General features: G+C 42.4%; 1 protein-coding gene across 3 annotated transcripts; it reads right to left on the minus strand.

The window, feature by feature from the left end:
• Window positions 1–780: 780 nt before the first annotated feature.
• sh3rf2 (SH3 domain containing ring finger 2) lies at window positions 781–19,219 on the minus strand. 3 transcript variants are annotated; one of them, XM_039617022.1, is made up of 12 exons: window positions 18,900–19,214; window positions 18,698–18,804; window positions 18,125–18,551; window positions 15,996–16,277; window positions 13,780–13,875; window positions 12,359–12,742; window positions 3,143–3,264; window positions 2,825–2,995; window positions 2,318–2,592; window positions 1,974–2,233; window positions 1,455–1,756; window positions 781–1,372 (listed from the first exon to the last, which is right to left on the minus strand). In XM_039617022.1, exons 3-12 carry the CDS (start codon window positions 18,548–18,550, stop codon window positions 1,192–1,194), a joined length of 2,499 nt encoding a protein of 832 aa, XP_039472956.1. In that variant the 5' UTR covers window position 18,551; window positions 18,698–18,804; window positions 18,900–19,214; the 3' UTR covers window positions 781–1,191. The 3 variants fall into 3 exon arrangements, with proteins under 3 accessions (XP_039472956.1, XP_031601158.1, XP_031601159.1); XM_031745298.2 differs by lacking the exon at window positions 18,698–18,804 and having other exon boundaries at window positions 18,900–19,215; XM_031745299.2 differs by lacking the exon at window positions 18,698–18,804 and having other exon boundaries at window positions 1,196–1,372; window positions 1,459–1,756; window positions 18,900–19,219.
• Between the last annotated feature and the right edge of the window lie 3,339 nt (window positions 19,220–22,558).

Consider the following 22,558-nt stretch of genomic DNA (forward strand, 5'->3'; position numbering starts at 1 on the left):
AGAGGTTGTTGAGGTCGTTTTCTGTGTTAGCCCTGCAACAGGCTGGCGACCTTAGTTTTGAGTTTACTTATAAGCATCTTAACCAGTGTTACATCTGAGACCAGAATTTTTTATTTTATTTTATCAGTCTATAATACAGTTTATAGTGTTGCTGTGCAAAATCTCAGAAGCAAGGAGAAGAATCTGAAAAATTAAGAAAGGGGCTTGTCTCTGCTCTTTCCTCTCTGCCTAACAGGACCTGCCAGAGCACGGGGGTCAGATTAAGCACAACAATGGCTCCAAGCCAGTCCACTGGACTGCTCTGGAAAATGTCAAGAAAGGCATAAATTTTTTTTCACAGGTTTTACAGCTTTTACTACTATTAGAGACCTCTTCCATTCATACACAAAAAGTGAAACAGTTAAATGAAGTTCCTGTTTTTTCACTGTATACTATGCAAATTTCAGTTTTTGTTGATTTTTGACAATGGGTTCAAAGTTGTTGTTGTTGTTTTTTTTTTAAAGGTACTTTTTTTGTTAATTAACAAAAGCTTACTTAAAATTTTCTTGTATTGATATAGCTCCAGGATGAAATGTACCGTTAAACCTCTGCACAAGGACAGAAAGGAGAATTTAACTGGTCCGGCTCACCTAAAATTAAAAAAAAATCCAGGCTGCAAAGCAAGGTTTACAAATAGAACAAGGTCACTATATACCAAACTAACATGCTACAATATGCTACTCTTGTTTTGTATTGTTGGTTTCAGTTCTATATCTGAAAGACGACATGAAACTACTGATGTCAAGGAAGTATACTTTATTACCAGAAAGGTATTTCACCTCATAATTTCTCTAATTATGTACAAATATAGTTAATACTTTCTTAATGGGTTTTGACAAAGGCACTCACAAATGCGTGTAACATGGGTATAAAACGAGGAACAGTCGTTAAGTGTTTTTTTTTTGTGTGCAAAATCTCGTAATAGTACATGTGTAAACAAACATGCACGGACATTAAAGGACGCAACAAATATTTCCAGAGAATTTACCCATACTCTAAATCAGAACAAAAATAAACACCTTCCACCTTCCAATTGTCGTTTGGCAGGATTAACCTTTGCAGCTCTAGACGCATCACCAGGTCTATCAAGTCACTTGGCAGTTTTAAAACATGGTATTTAGAAATATACAGAACTACAGAAGGAATGGACGGTCAGCTGAGGCGTTCGAGGGATTGAAGAATACTGCTCTGGAATAATCCTGTCTGCCCGCTGCTCTCCTGAGTAACGAGAACCCGCCCATCAGGTCGCGGTCTGTGGACGAGGACAAGCTCTCCTTGAAGCAGACTGAGCTCTGAGTCTGTTCTGGCTAAATGTGTCGTGGTAACTCTGTGTCTGTGGGAGAAAAAAAAAAGTCAGTAATGACTTTCAAGTCTGTATGATCAATCACTGCTCCAAACCCATAAATCCAACATACCTACTTGGGCTGAACTGTGCTGACATAGCTGACAACGTCGGCTGTGAGGTTGTCGGCTTCTGGTTGGTATAAAAATCTGTCATGGCTGTTTCAAGCCCTTTCCGGAGAATAGGACCTTTTCCATCTTTGAGGATAATCCCAGGTCCGTCCCTTCCCAGTGTGAGCGATGGGGCCCACACTTCTAAAGGAAGGGGCCCGGGTCGGCTGTTGGAGAGAACCTGATTTCCTGATGACCAAGAGGCGGTCCGATGTCTTGGGGGAGGGGAGTCTTCATTTGTGACAAACCGCACTGACTTTGCCGACTATGGAAATAAAACAAACTGTAAATCACATGAAAAGAATCGAGATTTAAGTATATATATACAAACACACATATACATATATATGGCCACATTTCCCCGTATGCTGTTTCCTTATTAATTTGCCAACAAACATGCCTATGCAGTATATATATATATATATATATATACAAAAGCAAGATCAACTTTAATGACACTGATTTCACAAGAATGGCATTACCTTCTCTGCACTGGTCTTGTGCATGTCAGGCTTTACTAGAATTGACTGAGGGGAAGTGATGTCCCTGTCCTTCATGAATACAGCAGAAGAGGGCGCTGCTGGATCAGTCATCCAACCCAGCGGTATGTTAGCATTGGATACAAAGCTGCTGCCCTTCTTCCTCTGCAGAGCAGGCGAGTAGCCAGATGCCTGATGTTGTGCAAAGTGCTGCAAGTTGGAGGGAACGTGGGAACTGCCCATGTGGGACGCGCGATTTGAGCCTGAAAAAAAATAAAAGATCGTCACATACCTGACAAAGTGCATAATTCAATCAAGCCAAGAGAGTGTGGTTGTTTGACACTCGCCTCTATGTGGGTGAAAAATGCGCCTTACAGTCTCCCAACCCTGTGAATCCCTGTAGAAGGTAGGTTTTCCAATCCCAGCGGACGACACTGCATGGTGTGCTCCGTTTGGCACAGATGGGATCTGTCCTGGTGAGTATATCGCTCCATCACCATTCACCTTATCAAGAGCAAGGACCACAGTAGGGTTCTTGGCAGCTGTGTGTTTCTTTGCAGATAAAGTGCTGTACTGCGAGGGCACATTAGGCGCTTTGGTCTCCAGCAGTCTGGCCGAGGTTCTGTAGTTTGGGAACAAAAATATTAGGATAGTGATATTAATGAATGTCTGCTTTCACATTTTTGCTATATATGACAAAGAAAACAGCAGCAGGCCATGACATGCAGCTTTATATTTCTGATTCATAAATGGGTGTACAAAATAGCTCATCTTCATGCCCACACTATGTTACTATCTGAACCCAAATAGAATTTAGCTCCCATTTCCTGGGGTCAGAGATCACAACCTCTCACCTGAGCACAGGAGTGACGTAGTTGCTGGGAAGAATGCCCACTTTGCCTGTTCTCAGCGATAACCCACGCAGCCAGCCTTCTTTGAACTTTCCGTACACGCCCACCATTTCCCCTTTCCTCAGCTCCAGCTCCTCCGGTCGGCGTGGTTTGTAGGAGTAGAGGACAGCACACCTGAGAAGTCAAAAACAATATACATCCAGATTATTCAGCCCTTTTTTGGCCATATATAACTGTTTCTTATTTTATTCACACCTCATAGATGTGCTGCTACATTATAATACCATTAACACAACGTGACGTTTCAAAACAGTGACTCACACACTGATGGAGAGCTGCTGTGTGGAGGAGGTTTTGCCGTCTGCAGAGGCAGAGGGCATCTGGGGGTTCATCAGAGCCATAGAGATTGTGGGCGGAGTCTCGCTGGTCATTTTCTTCTCGCTCTAAAATGGGATAAATTCAAAATTATCATATAGGAAGCAAAGGACACCTCATGGTACATCGTTTATTATTCATCCTGTAATCACAATCCCAGCAAACATAACAGTGTGGGCCAACAGTGGGCAAGTGTGGGTGAACAGTGGGGCTGGGGGCAACCTGTAATAGGGTCCTTTCATAGGATTTCTATGGGCAACCTAGAAATCCTATATAATGACTCCATAGGGCTAGAAATGCTGTCGGCGATGATTAGGCACTCCCAGTTGGGGCCTGCTTGGGATAAGTGTGGGCTTGCCCTGCCCACACAGCCCCACAGTTCACCCACACCTACCCATTGTGAGCCCGCATAGGCATGTTTGTTGGCACATTAATAAGGAAATATCATACAAGGAAATGTGACCGTTATGGAGATACTTAAACGACAGAACATATTCTATTATGCGGTCAGAAATATGAGCCTGAGAAAAAACGGCCGATTCAAATTGGAAGTTAAACTGATCCTGTTAAAATACTGCAAAAGAAGTCAATTAGTGAAAGAAATCAGGACATATTCCATTTTCTAAGACAGCCTAAATGTTTGGTAGAATTTGATTTTTTTGTCTTTTATTGCAGCAAGTGGCTCCATAGTAAAGTGGGTTATGTGCTGTGACTAAAAAGCAAAAGGTCTCTGATTTGGGCTTGGAAAGCTAGTGAGGGAATCTGGCTAAATCGTCTATGCGGTGACCCCTTGTGATAAAGAAGTCACTAAAAGTAGCAACATTCTGCTAATAATGTATCACAGAGCACATCTGGGCCCCAGTAGGACAGCCCACTCTGTGTGGACATACTGTGGGTATGATCAGGCTCACAATGGGTCCCACTGTGAGCCTCTCTTTGCCAAATTTCACACTGATACTGTGGATGTGTGGGTTTGCCCACAGCACCCCCCTCACATAGGCACCAAAGAGGGCCGCTTGCTGGGATGGTTGTCTATACCAAATGCAATTTTAATTCACAAAACAGTTTAATGTCGACAAATGTGGTAAACTGATCAGAAGAAGGATAATTTACTATTTTAGAATGTTTATTAACAGTACAGAAACTTCAGGATGTTGATTTTTTATGAACAATGGCAAACATGTAACATGAAAAGCAAACAAACACTTTTAAAAGAATAACAAGTTTTTATCTGGAGAGACCCTGATCTCTGAATGTATTGTTTTAATTTCTTCTTATTTTGTTGTGCTCAGTGTGTAATCCTGACTAATAACAGCTGGAGTTTATAAAAACATAGCAATCGGGCTACATCTCTGTCTCCAGCTCTCTGCTCTGCTAATCTGTGTCACGGACGTATAAAATAATGGACTCAAGAGGTGCACATCAGCGTGTTTGTTTGACTGGCCACACACACGTTGGCTGCATTCACACAAAATTTTCCAAGGTAGTGCCTTCCCGCAGGGCTGTGCAGAGGTGTGCAGAGGTGTGCAGAGGTGTGGGCCCATTTATTTCTTCATGCTTTAGAACGTTACAGCCGCGATACAATCAGAAAATAACGTTTGATTTTTCTGATTCACTGCTTTGTTCTGCTCAACACCGCTCCCTCTTTCGCTCGCTCCCCCGTTGAGCCAGGGAGGAGAGGTTTAAATGTTGTTGTGTTGTTAAACAGCGGCCTACGCACTTTGCTTGTTATGCCTTTAAGACAGGCATAATGGCACGTGAGCCTTCTGATAATATTATAATAGTATAGTATAATAGTATTATGTAACTTTTACGCCTCCAACGCCTCATCTTTGGACACTACGTAATATGGATGAGAGGGTGTGAAGGTGCATTAACAAAGACCTGCTGCCATAGCTCACCACACACAAGGCTCTGCAGCAGGGGACCGATGTAAAAAAGCTGAAGATATGAGAGCATGCACGGAAGCAGGAAGGGAAGGTGGCTATCAGCTGAGAACCTTTTACTCAGGCACTTTTCACTCAGTGGGAAAAAAAGTAGATCTGCATCACAAAAGTTGAGTGCACAACAGGAGCCGAGGACGTGTTGAGCTTTCTTCCGACTGACAGCCAAGCTGCTACTCTCCTTCTGCGAGCTGACACTCCTAACACTAATTTACCTGTTGTTGTGTATAGTAAATTGCTGGTTTGTATCTAATACACCAATAAGCCGGCTGTGTTAACTAAATGTCAACTCATTTGCTTGGACATTGGTAAATAAGTTGACATTTGGCATATCAGTGGTGGATGTTTATCTCTTGTGTCAAATCAGTTTGTGCCAAGTGTTCAAAGAGAGTGTGATTAAAAGCTAAATCATTCATGGCTTTGGTATGTTGCCAGAATTTCACAATCGGTGCATTCCAAGAATGCAGTGCATTCAGTCTCTACATTTCTCCTCATTTCTTTAAGTTTCTCTTTAAATCTGTCACACGTTTGTACATAAGAAATGATTCATTGGATTTTCCTCTGAAATTCTTAGTCATATTTTGAAAAATGTAAACATAGACTTCTTTTGCAGTGTATCTTTACAGATCAAAGCTTGTTTACTTAAAGCTCAGAGCAAAGGATATTTTACAGTGATGAAGTCAGCAGGATGTGAGTCAAACATGACTCTAATAAGGTGCGTTAGGTTAACCTTTATAAAGCCTGGCCTGTGTGCTGCTTTTTTCCCCCTTTAATCAAACACATTAGTCTTTCTTACTTAAAACAAAGATGCAGAAATAACATTGCTGCGCCCATCTTCTCTGCTGATTCCTGCTGCTATTTACAGCATCACCACTAAACTACTGCTGCTCGAAGCTTTAACGATAGCCTTTGGGCTCAGAGTTCCTGTTATTACAGTATGCGGCTGGATGTTGCAGCGCTCTCACACTCTGCGCTGCATTTGCACTGTAACTCAACAGCACAAAGACAGATGCATCTGACAGACGCATCCAGCTCTGTAACCACAGTCTCGCTTTTCAAAGGCAGCTCTGCGAGGCAGAAGTAAAAAGTGTGAAAGTAAGGTTACGTGCACCGATTCCCGAGGACGCGACAGACTTACATCATATGTGAGAGGCCATGAATGAGCATCTCTGTCATAAAGAAAACAACCATGTTTTTAAATGAATGAAGAAGCAGTATACATTATATTTGGACAAAAAGAAAGAAAGATGCAAAACACTGACAACAAAGAATAACTTAATGTCTAAAATTATTCAGCTCTTTCATGACTTTGTGTCCTATTTCTATTGTTAGGTTTTTATTTTAGCCACAAAGAACTGGCTTTATTTATACTGCAGTCACACTATGGCCAGGTGCACTGACCCAGTAGCTGCAGTGGCTGAGGGATATTGAAGGATACTTACACAGAGAGACTAACTCTGATATTAGTCAGGCAGCAAATAAAGTCTTATTTAGAGTGAAAGGTTGGCTTGCTCCTACAGTCTGAATCCTGCTAGCACAAACAAGCGTATTAATTTAACAGGATATTAATCTGCAGCTTTTTGCCAACATCCTTTGACCTCACATGAAGTGAGACAGTTTGTATGGATGCCCAAAAAGTACAAACCTAAATAAATTAATGAGCTCTTGTGATTTAATATAATGAATAAATGTAAATACTACAAATATAGTTCAGCAGTGAGGTTCCAGACGTAGAAATCACATTCATATTTTCCACAGGATAATGAGCTTTAATCTCATGACCGTCCAAAGTGAACTTAGTATGAGCTACTGTGTGACTTTGTGAAATAATGTCAGTAAAGTCATCAGCCTTGTTCTAACAAAAGCACATTTTATTGCCATGTTGTGGAAAAGAACTACTCTGCACTCAGCTCTGCATTGAAATAGTGCTGTTACTATGGAAATGCCTGAACTCCAGGTCGCTTAGTAAGAATAATGAGGAAATCACTTCTGGAGCCTTTAAAACAATATATTTTATTATATTAAAAAAGGGCTTTTTGAAGACTTTTTTTCCCATTTCACATGATGTTATAACTACAACCTGTATCTTCTGAAATGATCATTTTAGCGCCATAAAAGCAAACACTACCAACACCACGTCATAATGTGTGTTTAAAAATTATGATATGAGGTGAAAACATTCACAAAGCTCTGACCGGGCAGGTGTTTCCAGTTATTATGGATAATTAAGGCTTCTAGTCAAGCTGAAGCTGGTTAGCGGTGCTGGATATTACATGATGCTTAACTGTGATCAAAAGGTGCTAGGCCTGCACAGAATCAAAAACCACCAAACAGCACATGACACGTTTGACTTCTATCCAGCTTGATCTCGAGTCACCGTGGCATCACGCCGACATCATCAGGAATTACCTCGCGGGATCACTTGCAGCTGCACTTTTCTGAGGTTGCTCTCCACTCACTGCAACCCCCCGCCAAGGGCACGATAGAAGACACGAGGCTTTTCCCTCATCCAACCAGCTCAGATGTGTGACGCCGTTACGTCTTCTGCGTCATTTTCAATATTAACATTTTATTTGTTAAAACTGCACTATTCAAGTCTATTTTTTTCCTGCTAAAAATTATTAACGAGGCCAAAAAAGATTCAAAACAACTGCAATTTATAATTAATTTAAAGAGACATAGAACTGTTGTTTAAACATGTGAAGACATAAGATCTGTGCAGACTGATTTAAAACCTCATTTGATTGATAGATTGATTTATAGGTCTTTGGATCTTATTTTGAGTGTTTGTTTATGAAGTTATGTATAAACCCTGTCAACTCATTATCATGGATATGTTCTCTTACATATTTATTGTTATGGAAAAGTTTTTACATTAGGTGAAAAGAAGAATAACCTTGACCGCAGCTTTTGTCCCCCACCCTAGTGTACTCACTAGCTCTCATCCACTTTACAGGTTCAGGATTTTATTCTTTTATTCAGTTTTTAAGCTTATGTCTCCACCCTAACAGATGCACATGGCCACACAGGCTTGAGGATGTGTGAGCCATGGATGTGTTTAATGAAAACTCCAATCAGACAACGTAAATTAGCTGTGCAGAGGGACGCGTGAGCTGAATTTAAAACAGCCAGTTAGAGGGTGAGGATGAGGATGATTTATATTATTGACTAATCTCCCTTTTTAGTAACCAATTAATGCTTTGGTTTGTAATAAGCTAAAAAAAAAAGGGGGAAAAAAGCCTCTTACAAATGTACAATTTGTTTTGGTCAAAGATTTCTGAATAATAGAGCAACAGATTTAGGAAATCAATGACAGGAAAAAAGAGGGAAGAGGGAAAAAAATATTTGTGGAGAAAAATAGTATAACTTCCAAGCACTGTCCCGCTTACCATTACTTTTTATTTAACTGCAACGTGTCAGTCTGTGCGACCTTCGTCAGGTACAGCGAAACAATGTTGATGCAAACATTTGCACATATATGCACATTCAGAGAGATTAAGCCAATTAGGGACTCCTCCATGTATTCTTTAGTCAATTGAGTGATGCACAGTGTTTTTAGGAAATGCAAACATCACAATTCAAACCTCATAAACCCCCAAAAATAAGATCACGGAAAAGCTACCACATAACATTGAGTGCAAGTTCATCATTCAGTCCTTTAGGTGACAATATCTGCGAGGTGAATATCCAGAATGCCTCACTTCTCTTCAGTAACAAGTCATGGTTTCCACCCCTTGGAGGTACTGGAACATGTTCAGTGTCACAAAATCGTAAAGATGCAGAGATCATGTTTCATATCATTAAAAAATGCGCTTCTACTGAATATTTTTTATCGCATCAGTGAATCACACTTTTATGTTCATTTACTCTCCATGTGGTTTTGCTGATATATGCAAAACCACAAGGGCAATGTATCATTTATATATAACTTCAGTAGATGCACATGTAATCACGCTTCTTATCGGAAATTTTTTTCCGGTATGCGACTGAAAAAAGTATGTAGTTTTACTAGTGTTGTGACAGTGGACCCAGTGTCCACACCAGTAATTTCCATTTGCAAGGGGATTCAAAGGAGTCTGACACGGTGTTCTGGGAATCTATCCTACCCGTTGTTTCTGCGCATGTGCACATGCACAACACAAAATCCAAATTTACTTCATTTTTTTAACCCATTGCCAATATTTCTTATGGTTTTGGTTAGGGTTTTGGTTAGGGTTTGTATTAGTCAGAAGTCACCGTCAAATTATAATGCGGGTAGGACGATTTGCCAAAGTAGGACGGTTTCTCAGAATAACGGCTGACTATCTCGAGTTTTAATGGAACCAAGTTGTCCTTTAAATTTCCTCCTCATTTATATAAAAACAAAGGTGGGAGACTCAAAATGGGATCTGATTTCAAAATTTGGCAGTGCTTAAAAAACCCCAAAAACCTGACCTCACTCACGGAAGAATAGGTAGTTACAGGTCATTTCTCTACCCCTTGTAAGAATTTAGATTTTATCTCTCTTACTCTTTCAATAAAGTCCTCTGTGGTTTTGCACATTTGTCGCAATCTAAGAAACTGACTTTTAGGAAAGCCTTACTTAAGTGGCTTCGGATGTGCGCAAGTAGCTAATAATAATGTATGTCTATCAGTATCCTTTCAACTTTCTTACACATAAACCACATGTCAATGAAGCGTAGTGTTTCTCTAATGTACTTAAATGTAAACTGAAGGTTATTTTTAAATGTATATTCAGTTCCCCTTCATTTCCTTGAATGAGTAATAAAATAGAAGCAAAGCTGTAAATTTAAGAAGCTAAAAAATAGATTTTATGTAAAAATTAAGCATTAAAATAATTAATTCATACTTTCATGTAACTTCATCTAAGCTAAGGTAATTCCCTCCTCGCTGCATTAGCTTAACAATCTACTTTACCTAAAATGCTGCTAAGCTTTTGACCAGGTCACCTACAATCCATCATGTGTGACTAATCAAAATCTGAATTCATTCTGGGTTCCTGTTTTGTACCTCTGCACAGTCAAACTGAACTAGATTACAGATCGACTGCAGTCCTACACAAACACAAAGCCTCAGCTCTTCTGATCTGTGTTTACCTAAACTTTTATCTGTCTATCTTCTATCTCCGATTAAGCTTGAGGTTTGAAGAGAACCGTCTGCCACTTATCTTGTTTTTACTTTTAAATCTATGTTTTATGTTTTCGGAAGCACTTTGTGACTCTCTGCACTTGAAAGCTGCTGTATAAATAACTCAGCCTAATTATTTCTGCTCTTTTATGCAGTCACTTTGCAGGCTGACTGCATAACCGCTGATAACAATAACAATGATGTAAGATATTCTGGTGAAGTATGATAGGGGAGTGAACTTTTTTTTAAAATTAATCCTAAATTTTGCTCTTACATAACCGTGCTGATATTCACACTAATATGCATTATTTCATCCACAGTGGGAGGGAAGCTGCAAAAAAGAAGAAGAAGAGAGAAACAGGCGAGAGCCAGAGGTAAGAGCTGATGGGAAGCGGCACCAAGAATAGCACAAACATGCTGTCTTGGTCACCGGAGAGCTCAGCCTCAGCTTTAGGGACACGGGCCCTCCGCTCCCTCAAAAAGGGGGGAGTGCGTGGCTCGTCTGCCATTACAGGCTCGCTGATGTGAAAGGGAGCGTTACCTGCTTAGTGAAGAGGAAGGAGTTTGAAGGAAGGGCAGAGAGGGAGAGGGGTCTGTTATGTAAGCAACTTCAGTAGTGACTCATCATCATCATCAGCATGAGAGCGATAAGCAGACACACTGAGGGACTCTCTGAGCCTCCCACTCTCCACATCTATTTCTCATTTTTTCCTCCTCCTTCTTCCCACTTCATGTGTTTTTTGTTTTCGCAGCCTGAAAATGTGTCGCGTTTCTCTCCCTCGCTCCATACCATTTTCTCCGCCGCTCAGCTTTTCCTCTTCCTGCCTTATTGCCCCGTTTCCTCATTTCTTATCGTTCCCCTCCGCCTCCCTTCCTCTCCTGTTTCTCTCCAACCTGCATGAGGTTGAGCATTTCTGCGCTCTGACATGTGTAATTGCAGGGCAGAGCCGAGACGTTTGAAAGGAATCAAAGGAAATCGCTATTCTGAAGGGCAGGGAATTTGGCAGCGCGTTACATTATTAAGCCTTCCAGAGGGTTTCATGCCAGCACTGTACTCTCAGGCCCCGTGACTTGGTGCCACATCACCGCTGTTTTCTAATGTGAAATAACAGCATTATGTCCGGTTATTTACTCCAACGTGCTGATGATTTATAGGAGCTTTTGGGTCATTTCCCGAGTAAGGTTATCACAAGCTTTCTCAGAAATGAACTCTTCTTGTCTTGGTTAAAGCTATGTGCAGGGACATGTTTACCAATCATGCCTCGTTCTGATATTGCTACACATTCTTCATAAAGTATGCAGCAGATATCATGTTAGTGCCGGAAAAGCTATGAACCTGATAGCCTGAAACACTAACATTCCCAAACTCCAGCCTCACTAAACAATGAAACAGCAAAAATCTCCAGTTTCAAGACTGTTAATGACTTTTAGTCTTCTAGAGGTAATAATTAATTTAGACAGTAAAATTGACCTGCTTTCTTCTATGCTCCCTCAGAGTTAAAAAAAAAAAAAGAACTTAATGAGTCGCTTTAACAATCCCATCAAATCAGAGGAGATTTCCTCTTTTCTCTCCTGCCTGACATTTCTCCCTGTGAGGATTCAAACTCGCACAACATCACAAACCATATGTCCCTGAGATGAAGAGAGAAGAAAACGAAAACCCACCCTGTGGAACTATAATTCATCTCAGAGGGAAAATCCTGGCTTTTGTCCCAGGACTCATGATTAAAGACCTCTCGAAAGTTACGGTCCACTCACCTCCACTCCTCACTTCTTTTGTTTCCCTTTCCCACATGTGTCTCGTCTTAATGAGAACCACTTAATCACAAGGTCGATCTCTCTTTCTCACTCATTCCTGCAGCTTACAGTGTCACGGTTCCCCTCCCTTAACCAGAGGCCAACTTGATCAGTGACTCAAATAAACACTTCTTATTACCGCACAGAAAACCATTTCACCTTCTTGCCAACCACATGTTTTCTGTTTTAGCAAATCACTGCGAGCAAAGCCAAACCCAGCTTTAATTAAAAGATTACAGCAGAGGTGGAGAAAAAAAAATTAAAAACAGAATAATAAGAGAGTTATGTGACTCACTTGTAACAGGTGTCTGTGCGAATCAGAGCGCCGTCTTCGCTGAGAGTTCACTCTGGAAGAATGAGAGTGGCCCCGGGTGGCAGTGGGCACAGAGAGGTGCTGCGTCTGACCCTGACGGTTGTAGCTGTTGAAGGTGTTGTTGCTGTCTCCTGTCTGATAAAAGTTGCCTCCTCCGGCTGCGGGCTGTTTCCGCTGGTTGGAGAGGGGCAACGCGTTGATGACGGGCGTCTTAGCTGGGGCTTGAGGTACTCCGTAACGGGCGGTCCTATTGGACGCGTCAGTGGCCTTGTCTTTGCCCCCGCTCGAAGTCTGATGGTGAAATTCTGCTGGATCCCCCCCCCTCCGACTCTTTCCCTTCAGCAATTTGGCAGCCACAGAGTTTGGCTGGAATAGGATGAATGCATAAAAAGGAACCACAATAAGAAACGTAACACAGAAAAATCCTCAGTGAAGAAAAACAATTCCTCTCAAACTTGCTCTAACCTGCGCCTGCCAACCTCTGCTCCTGCTGACCAGCTAAACATCTGTCTAAATACACCCACTTATCACCGCTAGACTCACCCCTACAACTTGTTGGACAGGCAGGCAGCAGAGAGCGTGATAAGTACCAGCCAATAAGCCAGGCAGGGTTGGCTACTGCTGAGAAATGAGCTGCGCAGACAGACAGGCAGTCAGACAGGCACTGGCAGGGTTAATGCTTTCACTCCCCACAGTGATGTGCTGTTATGCCACCCAAGCAGAGAAAGCATTACTGTGTCTTTACGCCTGGCTGCACGACACAGGAAGAGGCTGGCTCAGAAAGGAGAGGAGAGGAGGAAAGTGGAAAGGAGAAAGATAAAGAGCATCACTGAAGCAGGGCTCGAGGAGAAGACACGGGTGAGTGGGAGATAAAAGTATGCATGTAAAGAGAGGACTAATATGAAGAGGGGGTTTATTAGTGAAGAAATCACAGCAAAGCAGATGACAAGTTCAAGTTAGGAAAGTAAACAGGAAGTGAATGAGGCATTGACCCCAGTGACTGAATGAACAAGCCCCCCCCCCCCCAGCATGGGTGAAGTAAATTCCTGGAGGCAGAAAGTGCAGAGGAAAACAAATGACAGTCAGCCAGCTAAGCAATCCCCGCAACCCTGAGTAAGCCGCATAGTCACAAACTAATGAGCAGCTGCAGACACAGCAGGGCTTCGCAGATTAGCTTTCTGCCTCAGCACTTTACAGAGCAGGAGTGACATTTACTGACAAATCAGAGATTTGAATGAAAAGCAAGTTAGCGTCCCAGCAGTGACCTGGAATTAATGGCATCCGGCGACGACATCTGCAGTTCAATTGATTACACTACCGGAGAAAAGTGGCTAACGGCAGGTGTCGACCTCGATCGCGCTGAAAAGGTCACAACCCACATCCAAGGAAGAAAAGCAACTCACCTCTGTAAACTGCTCAGGGCAGAATCCCACTTTCTCCCCCAGCTTGGCCTCGATCCAGTCTTCATCCACCCGCCTGATGAAAGTAAGAATGTCTCCCTGTATGAAGCACAAAATAAATAACAGATAGACTGAAAACCACACACAAGACGGGACACAAGATGGATTTAACAGAGTGAGCTTGCCCCCGGAGACTGAGCACTCAGCTCGGAAACTCTCTGAGCCCTGTGTTTCTCCACATGTGACATCAGCTCCCTTTGTGTCTGCAGGCCTTGTCCTTTTCTGTGGCCAGCCTCTAAAAAAACCATTTGAACACCTGCATTAAAAAAAAAAAAAGAGGCTAGCTCGAGGGTGCTTTAATGGAGAGCACAAAAGCACCGAGGCCCTTATATAACTGCCTCAGAAATCCAGGGTAAGTAAGAACTGCTGCAACGGAGGTCTGAGCCTCAGTTTCCACAAGTCTCAGTTTTCAGTCTCTGAAAACAGTGAAAAGAACAAAAGCGGTGATCCTTATGTAGCAGTCTTTGCTGGGGACTTCCTGCGCTCTTTGTATTCATAGATTGCTACAAACTCAGGTTTAATATAAAAGAAAGCAGGATTAAGTTCAAAGGGTTAAGCATTAAATCAAAACTGCTGTTTCCCTGCCATGACAGCAGGGAAGTAAATACACCAGTTAAAAGGCTTCTAACATCTTAGCAGACGGCTAACTGACAGATCTGTCCTTTATGCATCTATGAAATCTAAACCGAAGCAACTAGTCAAACCAGCAGCTAAAACTATGACTGTATGACTTTATCGGTGTCTCACATCATTGTAGAGGAGTTTTGGCCCACTCTTTGTTTATGCACAGCTCCCATCACAGCATTTCAATCAGGTTGAAGTCTGGAGTTTGTACTACACCGCTGATTCTTTTTCTTTTCAGTTACTCTGTTGTAGATTTGCTGCTGTGGTTGGGATCACTGTCCCATTTTCAGCCAAACTTTAGCAGTCAGCCACATGGCCTCTCATTACCTCTCCACCATCATCTTGACAGCTGGTATGAGGTGTTTGTGTTGATATGTTGTGCTTGGTTTCCAAACACGGTGTTGTGCACTATGACCAAACATCCGCACACTGGTCTCCTGAACAAAGCATAAAGTCTTATGCTTTGTTCAGATAAAACTTTGCAAACCTGAACTGTTTGGTAGGGTTCTTTTGGCAACCCTACCAAACAAGCCTAACTTGTTCAGTCTTTTTCTAATTGCATTGTGGAGTCTGAGATTTAGCTCTTGGGGTTTTTTTTTAGTAGTTTCTCTGAGCATCTGACCTTGGGTGTAAAGTCCTGGAAAGATTGTGGCTTTCTGTTACCACACACCTGAATATATCAGACTAGCATCAGTGTGCACACTGGCTGTCGATCAATGAATAAAGAACATTTGAGTATCAGCAAAGGGCTGCTGCTTACGCTCTCTGGACCAGATTTACTAATATGTTGCTCCATAAACTGGGTTTTGGTGTAAAAAAGGTGCTGTCTGTGTTTACAGGGAGAGCGCAGTAACATGATTGTTTGTAAGAGGGGGACTCAGAGAGATTTGCAACTGACGCTGTTAAACATGTCGGTCACGAGGTGACCTCATAAGGTGCAAAATGTAAGGAGGGGACTATTTAAATCAAGCACAAAAACATTTACTGATATTTGCGACACAATTTACTGCTAATTCTGCAGATATTTAAAGCATGTCTCATTTTTACCAGTTGATATTGAAATGAATCAACTGTGCTTGTGTTTAGAAAACAGCACACACCCATCAGCACTGTCTGGGGATCGAGCTCAAACGCTACTTTGCCCTTTTTAGTAAATCTGGCCCTTAATTCCTATGGAAGCATTACCGACTGCATAGACTCCGTTGAAAACTGTCTTTTTCACATTACTGGGAAGCTTACTGAAATCATAAAGAAATAAAATACAGGTGCTTTTTAGCCACAGTAAATATGTGAAGTTTGGTCCATTTGTACCGCCATGGTGATCTGTAAACTTCAGTGCATGTGTGATAACTGCATGTCTAAAAACGGAGGCTTATAGCATAGTTTTTGCAGCAGAACCTATATACTTTTTTACTCTAGAGGTTCACTGAAGTAAAACCCGATGCTATTTAAAAGGTTTAAAATTGTGCCCACACAATGACCCAATGAACACTATCTTTCCCTTCTGCACTAACTCAGTAGTCTGAGTGGCTCACCTTGAGGAAGCTGAGAAAATATTTGCTGTCTTCCAGATTCATTTCTTCTGGTTTAAAGTCACACAGTGCTCTGCACAGAGCTGGCGCTTGGAGCTGCTGGAGGGGCTGCAGCTGAGGTGTCTGGCTGACGGCCTGCTGCGCACTGACAGACGCACTGCTACTGTCGCCGGCGTGCCAGTTGTCATCCTCTTTGTGTTTTGGTGTGATAGCGTTACCAGCCGTGAGGACCAGCTCTCCTGACAGATCACCTCTGTGGCTATACACTGATGCTCTGTGAGCAGCCTAAAGTGTGGAAGAAAGTCAAATATTAGCTGCTTTACGTTTAAATAATTAAGATTTCTTACAAAATGTAAGGTTTTCAAGATCCCGCACTCTGCAATTTCATTTAAACATGATTTTTTTGGGAACAGCTACTTTTTTGTGGTTAACATGATGGAAAAACCATCTGTAAAAATCCCCGGCTCTGACACATTTTAAGAAAATAAGTGACAGTTGGTGTGTCTGCTTCACAAACACTCTGCATTTAATTTGTGCTTCATCTTCTAATAGGAGTTAGATTGTGGGATGACAAAACGATTTTGCGCTGAACCGGCACTGATGCACCACTAAGATATACAGATGACTTTGATATGACACATCCTTTCTTTTTCTTTTTTTCCCCCTTTCAAGATTGTATCAAGTTTACACTCGGGTTTGGACTTTTTCAAAACAGCACAAAAGCGGTTACGCTGCCTGAGAGGGCACAAAATCTGATTAATATGGAATTCAAGTCATACTTAAAGTAACAATTTCACAAGTCTCCTTGTGACTTCTGGACGCACTAAATGCAGGCTACACCCTGAGCTTCACTGATTATTACCAGTGGAAAATGTCATATGTGTAATTTGAATTGATGGTTTGGGGATTTTGTATCAAGTCTGTAGATAAAGTGTTTACATCCACTTTATGCCCAATCATCGTAGCATCAGGTTACAGTTAATCAGACTGACCCATACTGTAACCATGACAGCATGCGGAAGAAGCCAAAATGATCACTAACTCGGTTTAATGAAACAGGCTCAGCTTTCTTAACTGTAACTGAACTCAAATCAGGTTTCAGGTAGAATACTGAACTCTTCCTGTATAGCTCACACATGTGAGAACGCAGATTTGTGGACTGTAAAGTCTTTGTGATCCTCACAGACTTGAATTACATGACAGTGTCAAATGTGGTGCAGAGATGCATATAATACTACTAATTTTTTAAAAATGCATAAGAAACAGTCAGTTCACAGGGCTTTGTATAATTTCCTCTTCATCATCTTCTTGTGCCTATTGCAATCTCTAAATCTGTATGCTGAATTTGTTTTTTTGTTTTTCATTTTGCACACAAATAAAACTGTCATCCAATTTTTTTGGGTGGCACCCCAAAGTCTGCATCACTGCCATAGAGCCAAAGTTGGAGGTTATGACAGAAGTTATGACAGAGCTCCTGTGTATCAGGAGGATTGGTGTTTCTGTATCTCAGCATTAACATGTGCACAGGTATGAAGGGATCCAAAGAAACACTCACATTTCACCAAAAGAAACATTTTGATGAGTCAGACCCCACTCCGTTTTGCATGAGCCACAAACTTTCAGATGTATGGAGATTAGTTGAAAAATATTGCTTACTGTTGGAAATATACCTAAGCAGTAAAGCAAGCACAGCTCTCCATGTGGTTGACACACATATTATCATCTGGTTGGTTTTTCCCTCGTGTTGCCCTGCATGTGTGTGGGTGTATCACTCAGCAGCACTTCTATTGATTAATGGCATAAAGTGCTATTTTTTTTTCCATCACTTGATAATTATAGTATTTTCTATAGTTTGCATAAAGGATCTTATCTACAGCCAAGATTGATATTTCATCATATTAAAAATCCCCAAAGTTCAAAAGTTAGGTAGTAAAAGTGAAAGGGCAAACACTTGCATTTTTACTACTGTGTAAAACCCTTTAGGCTGTAGTGTAGTGTAGTGTTAATAACAAATAATTATACTTGTCAGTAGTGATGTGCAACACTTGGGTTTGGGTTTCAACATATTTGTTTTTACAGTGCCACTTTGTTTCTCATAGAGCTGCAGATGACTGGGCTGAGGCCTTACTCACCTCATTGTTCCCCTGCTTCTCTCTGTTTGGACTCTCCTGGTGCTGCTTATCGTCCCTGGCTGTTAAGCTTTCCCGGGACACGGGCACTGCATAGCGGGATTTCTGTGTGTTCTTGCTGGGGCCCGAGGGACCGTTGAGCCCCTCCAGGAGCCGCACCAGCAGGAGGTTTGTCGGCAGCTCCTCTGCGGTCCTGGCCGGGACAGGAGCGCGGCACTCTGGGCAAAATAGCTGGTACTGGTCAGCCTCGTGCCTCTGCAGGCAGGGCAGGCAGAAAGTGTGCTGGCAGGGAAGGACCTTGGCTGACGCATCCAGCTGCTCCAGACACAGAGGGCACTCCAGCAAGGCCATTAGAGCCAGCTCCTCCATTTTAAAACTGTTCTTTGAGAATAGGGCTTCTGGTACATCGGAAACACTGTAATCCACCATTCTGAGACGGAGACACAGAGAAAGGAATGAAAAGATGACGTAGTGAAATAAGTTACTGCCAGACAAAACACAGTGAAGCAGTTAAAACACGAGTGACCAAAGTCCTCGCACATGACAGCCAATAGAACTCCATGTCCCACCACATACCTCCAGACAGCTTTGATAAGGTCGAACTACAACTTAATAGAGCACCCCACGCGCAGCTGCTCGCCGGTGTTCTGTGCTTTACACAGGTGTCATGTCGGCTCACCTGACTCCACAGGTAAGACAGAACCAGGAAATAACACAGTTCTTCCATATTTTATCAAGAAAACCCTTTAAAGAATATAAAAACACATGTGGTACTTACACGTTTGCTTCCTGCCAATCAGAGGGACAATCCATAAACTTCGACTATTTGGAAATGCGTAACTTCTTCCCCGCTGTCGCCGAGACGCGGTGCGCCGAGCACGGGACACAAAGGGCGCATCAGCTTTACCTTAAACCCGTGCCAAATATCATGACGACATTTAAAAAAAAAAACCCCACCTGGAAGAATTCTACTCAAAACAAACTCCTAAAAAGGTCTCAGCCGCCTTCGGGCGCATCCATCAGGAACAGTCTCGGGTTTCAGTGTCATGACTAAGTGTTGAAGTTTAACCCTTTACAGCTGATCAGCTCTGCACACCGTTCATGGTAATGACAAGGAATATTTCAAGGTGATGTCATGCAAAGGGTTCAAATGGACGTTCAAAATCAAATCTCCTTTAAGACAAATGCTTTTGCAATTCCTACATTTAAAAAAATATTTATTTTAGTTTTTTTTTAACTGTATATGTTTTGCATAGCCTCAAACAAATCCTTAAAAACACTAAAATTAAACATGGCAGACATTGAAGCTTTTAATTATTTTTCTTCTTCTTCAAATTAACCGTCTGAGCATGCCCATCTTTATTGATTAAAACATGGATGAAACAAAACAGGGGAAATGCTGGGCATCGTTTACAGCGCAGTCGTGTGACTTTGGCTCCCTCTGCTGGTGCATACACTCACCGCACTCCGCAGCAGTTTATAAAGCGCCACAGCAGTGCACATCAGTTTGAGTTGAGTAAAGGGAATATCAAGCATATCTGACATTCACCGGCACTCCCTTCCTCCACCACAGTTTTGCCAAAAGGCATTTGAAGCAGTTCACAGTTAACATGTCACCACTTTTAATTGTTGCTCGGATTACAGCAGCACAGCCCAAATCCCCAAATTCCCTTTCTTGCATCAAAGTGTTAAATAATTCACCCGTGTGGGCTGTGTACTGAAAGTTCAGGACATCAGTTTGAATTTTTTAAACAAACATGAATCTTTCATCTCTTTCCTCACGTCAGCAGAACTCGGGGAATTCTAAAAATGTACATATGGCTTTTACAGAGAGAGAGAAGAGGAGAAAGTGAGGGAGAGAGATTAGCCATGACTTATTTACATGCTCACCTCAGTGTTGATACAGGGCCTTCCCCCTAAGAACCTCATAAGTGTAGACATGAGGGATGCAGAACTGCACTTGATTTTAGTTTATTTTTAGGTCTTTCTTTTTTCCTTTCTTGGGCTGAAACTTAACCTCCTGATGACTGTAACACTCCCAAGTGTGAGTGATTGATCTCCTGTAATCCTTTGAAAGATGGAGGAGATGTTTAGTTGTTCAGAGGGAGTCAGTACATAAGTGCTTATCAGCTCCTTACAGCCGACGGTCAGTCTGGCCTCCACTGCGGAGCCTTGCATGTTGCAGGACTGGAAATCATGTCTGATGGTTCTGATATATAGTCTATCTGATGGAGAGTTGAAGGATCTCCCCCGGGGACAGCTCTGAGCTGGCTGCCCTGTCTCTCAGAATATCATGCCTTGCCACGAGTTGCTGTATATAAAGTAGTGACTTCTTCTCCAGCTTTCATGTTTTATTTAAAAAGCTGTCTTGCTCAGAGAGTGCTGCTAACTCACTGAGTGTGATCTGCCTCAGCATTGCCTTCACCCTCTCGACTTTTTTCTTTGTTTCTTTCTTTCAGGGCTCTTTCTCCTCCTCTGTCTGCCGCTGTGTTTGATCATTTCGGTGTGGTACGTGTGCAGATGTGCTTCCAAATGCACGAGGATGTGTTTCAGCAGTTTCACTCGAAATGAGGCACCAGCGAAACTGCATAATCCTCGCGCAGCAGTTCGGTGAGGATTAGCCACAAATCGAACAGCACTTTAGGTGCGTCACAGCCACATAATTAACTTCTTCCTTTCAGAGGGGAACTAATCCTCCACCCAAAACCTAGTGGCTCTCTTAGCTGCGGCAGTCCTCAGGTGCTGATTTGATGACTTATTTTTTGCTGTTTTTCCACTCTTTAATGAAAGATCCACGGACAGGGAGTGAACCGGCTCTTTTTCCCACGGAGTAACATGTGAGATGTGAGATTAGGCCGCCGGCTGTGTTTGGAGGAAAAACACAGTACTCCAGTCAGACTGGCTCAACCAGAATATCTGCAGTTTTTTCCGAGTCTGCGTTTCTGTGTATGGCACACAGACACATCCCCCTTCTTTTATTCAGGTGCTCCCTTCAGTTGTCTGAGAGAGAAAGTCCAGCTGACAAAAGAGTGAGATGTTTTTGGCCCGCAGTGCGTTGTCACTCTCGGTCTGGGACTGACTCAGCCGTGAATGCTTGAAAGCCCAGGAATGTAATTGAGGACGCAAATGTATGCAGAACAGCAGGCAGCCCTCCACCAGATGTTTTTATTTTTTATTTTTAACATCCATCTGCAAAGCAACTTCACAACAGTTCCTCCCACAGTTTGTTCTGCCTGGTCTTCCTCTACCAGCAGATTGAATCCTATAAATATTTTACATTTGATAAATAAATGAAACAACCTCTTTTCTTACTTCTGGGTAGCGCACTAAGTTGCTCTCCTACCTACGTATGCGCGGGCTTATTACTGCTGCTCTGACATTGTTTCAGTCACTGTCAAAACGAGGCTCTGCTCAGGGATGTTTTGCTTTATTTTTGAAATGAACATGCACCCATTCTGCTGGGAACTACGCAAATAGTTTTTGTCTCAGTCTGAAGCCGTTATTAAGGTGGAAATTTTAGATATCCTACAGCATTTCATCAATGAAATGTTTTCTTGTGTTATATTTTGTGCATGCAGGGGACACAACAAATACACTATTGATATCCCTGAGTGACATCCCAGCTACTTCTGTCATTAATGACCCCCTTTGGCTGTTTTCTCAGCCTGTCATGCCCCTCCATACATTACTCACATGGGACACAGGCTATTTACGGCTGTCTTGCTTCTCAGGCTGCAGGCGGTATGTATCAGCCGCGCTCTCTGGGTCATGTGACTCTACCCTGCACCCCACCTTTGGGTTCGCGTGTAACACTTAACAGAAGCGCAAATCGAGGGATGCTGGCGGGATTTTAAGCTCTAAGCCAGTAACAGCTGAAACACCTGAGCCAGCCTGAAGTTCGAGTCTTCCTGTTGCGTGGATGTGCAGGAGGTGTGCTGAAGTTTTTGTTTTTTATGCGTGTGCAAATGCTCCAGCAGCTGTGTGGAGTTTGAGATGTGCATGAGGGAAACTAAAAATAGGACGCACACACCTCTGAGCCAGCTGCCTCTTCTCTGCCTTTGGGACTGCCTTTGCGTCTCCCCTCTCTCTCTCCTCTTGCTTGCCTCCTTCTCTCTGAGTAGCTCTCTGTTCCCCCGTTCATCTCTATTTTCCCACTTTTCTTTGTCCCTAAAAAGGCCTTGTGTTCCCGGCCAGTCCTGAGCTGGCATGAAAGAGCTGAAACAGGACACTGCCTCCCCCTCACTGTGGGCCATTATTCAATCCGAAGAGAAACTAGAACACGTGAATCAGTACTGAAAATATGAAGTCTCGGTCCCATGAGTCTCCGAGAAGCACCAGTAAATTTAAACCCCTAAATAAAGATCTGCAGGTATATCAGAAACTGTGTGTTTGAGAAGGATCCTGGAAAACTCGAAAACATTTATACTTGTATTCCAA

This window comes from Oreochromis aureus, linkage group 2 (assembly GCF_013358895.1).
Source record: "Oreochromis aureus strain Israel breed Guangdong linkage group 2, ZZ_aureus, whole genome shotgun sequence".
Taxonomy (NCBI): Eukaryota; Metazoa; Chordata; class Actinopteri; order Cichliformes; family Cichlidae; genus Oreochromis; species Oreochromis aureus.

Coding starts and splice junctions, on each gene's coding strand:
- sh3rf2 (XM_031745298.2), bottom strand. CDS start 18,934: ATGGATTGTCCCTCTGATTGGCAGGAAGCAAACGT. Junction 16,278..18,124: donor AGAAGCAGGGGAACAATGAG/GTGAGTAAGGCC, acceptor TCCACACTTTAG/GCTGCTCACAGAGCATCAGT. Junction 2,593..2,824: donor TACGTCACTCCTGTGCTCAG/GTGAGAGGTTGT, acceptor CCCAAACTACAG/AACCTCGGCCAGACTGCTGG.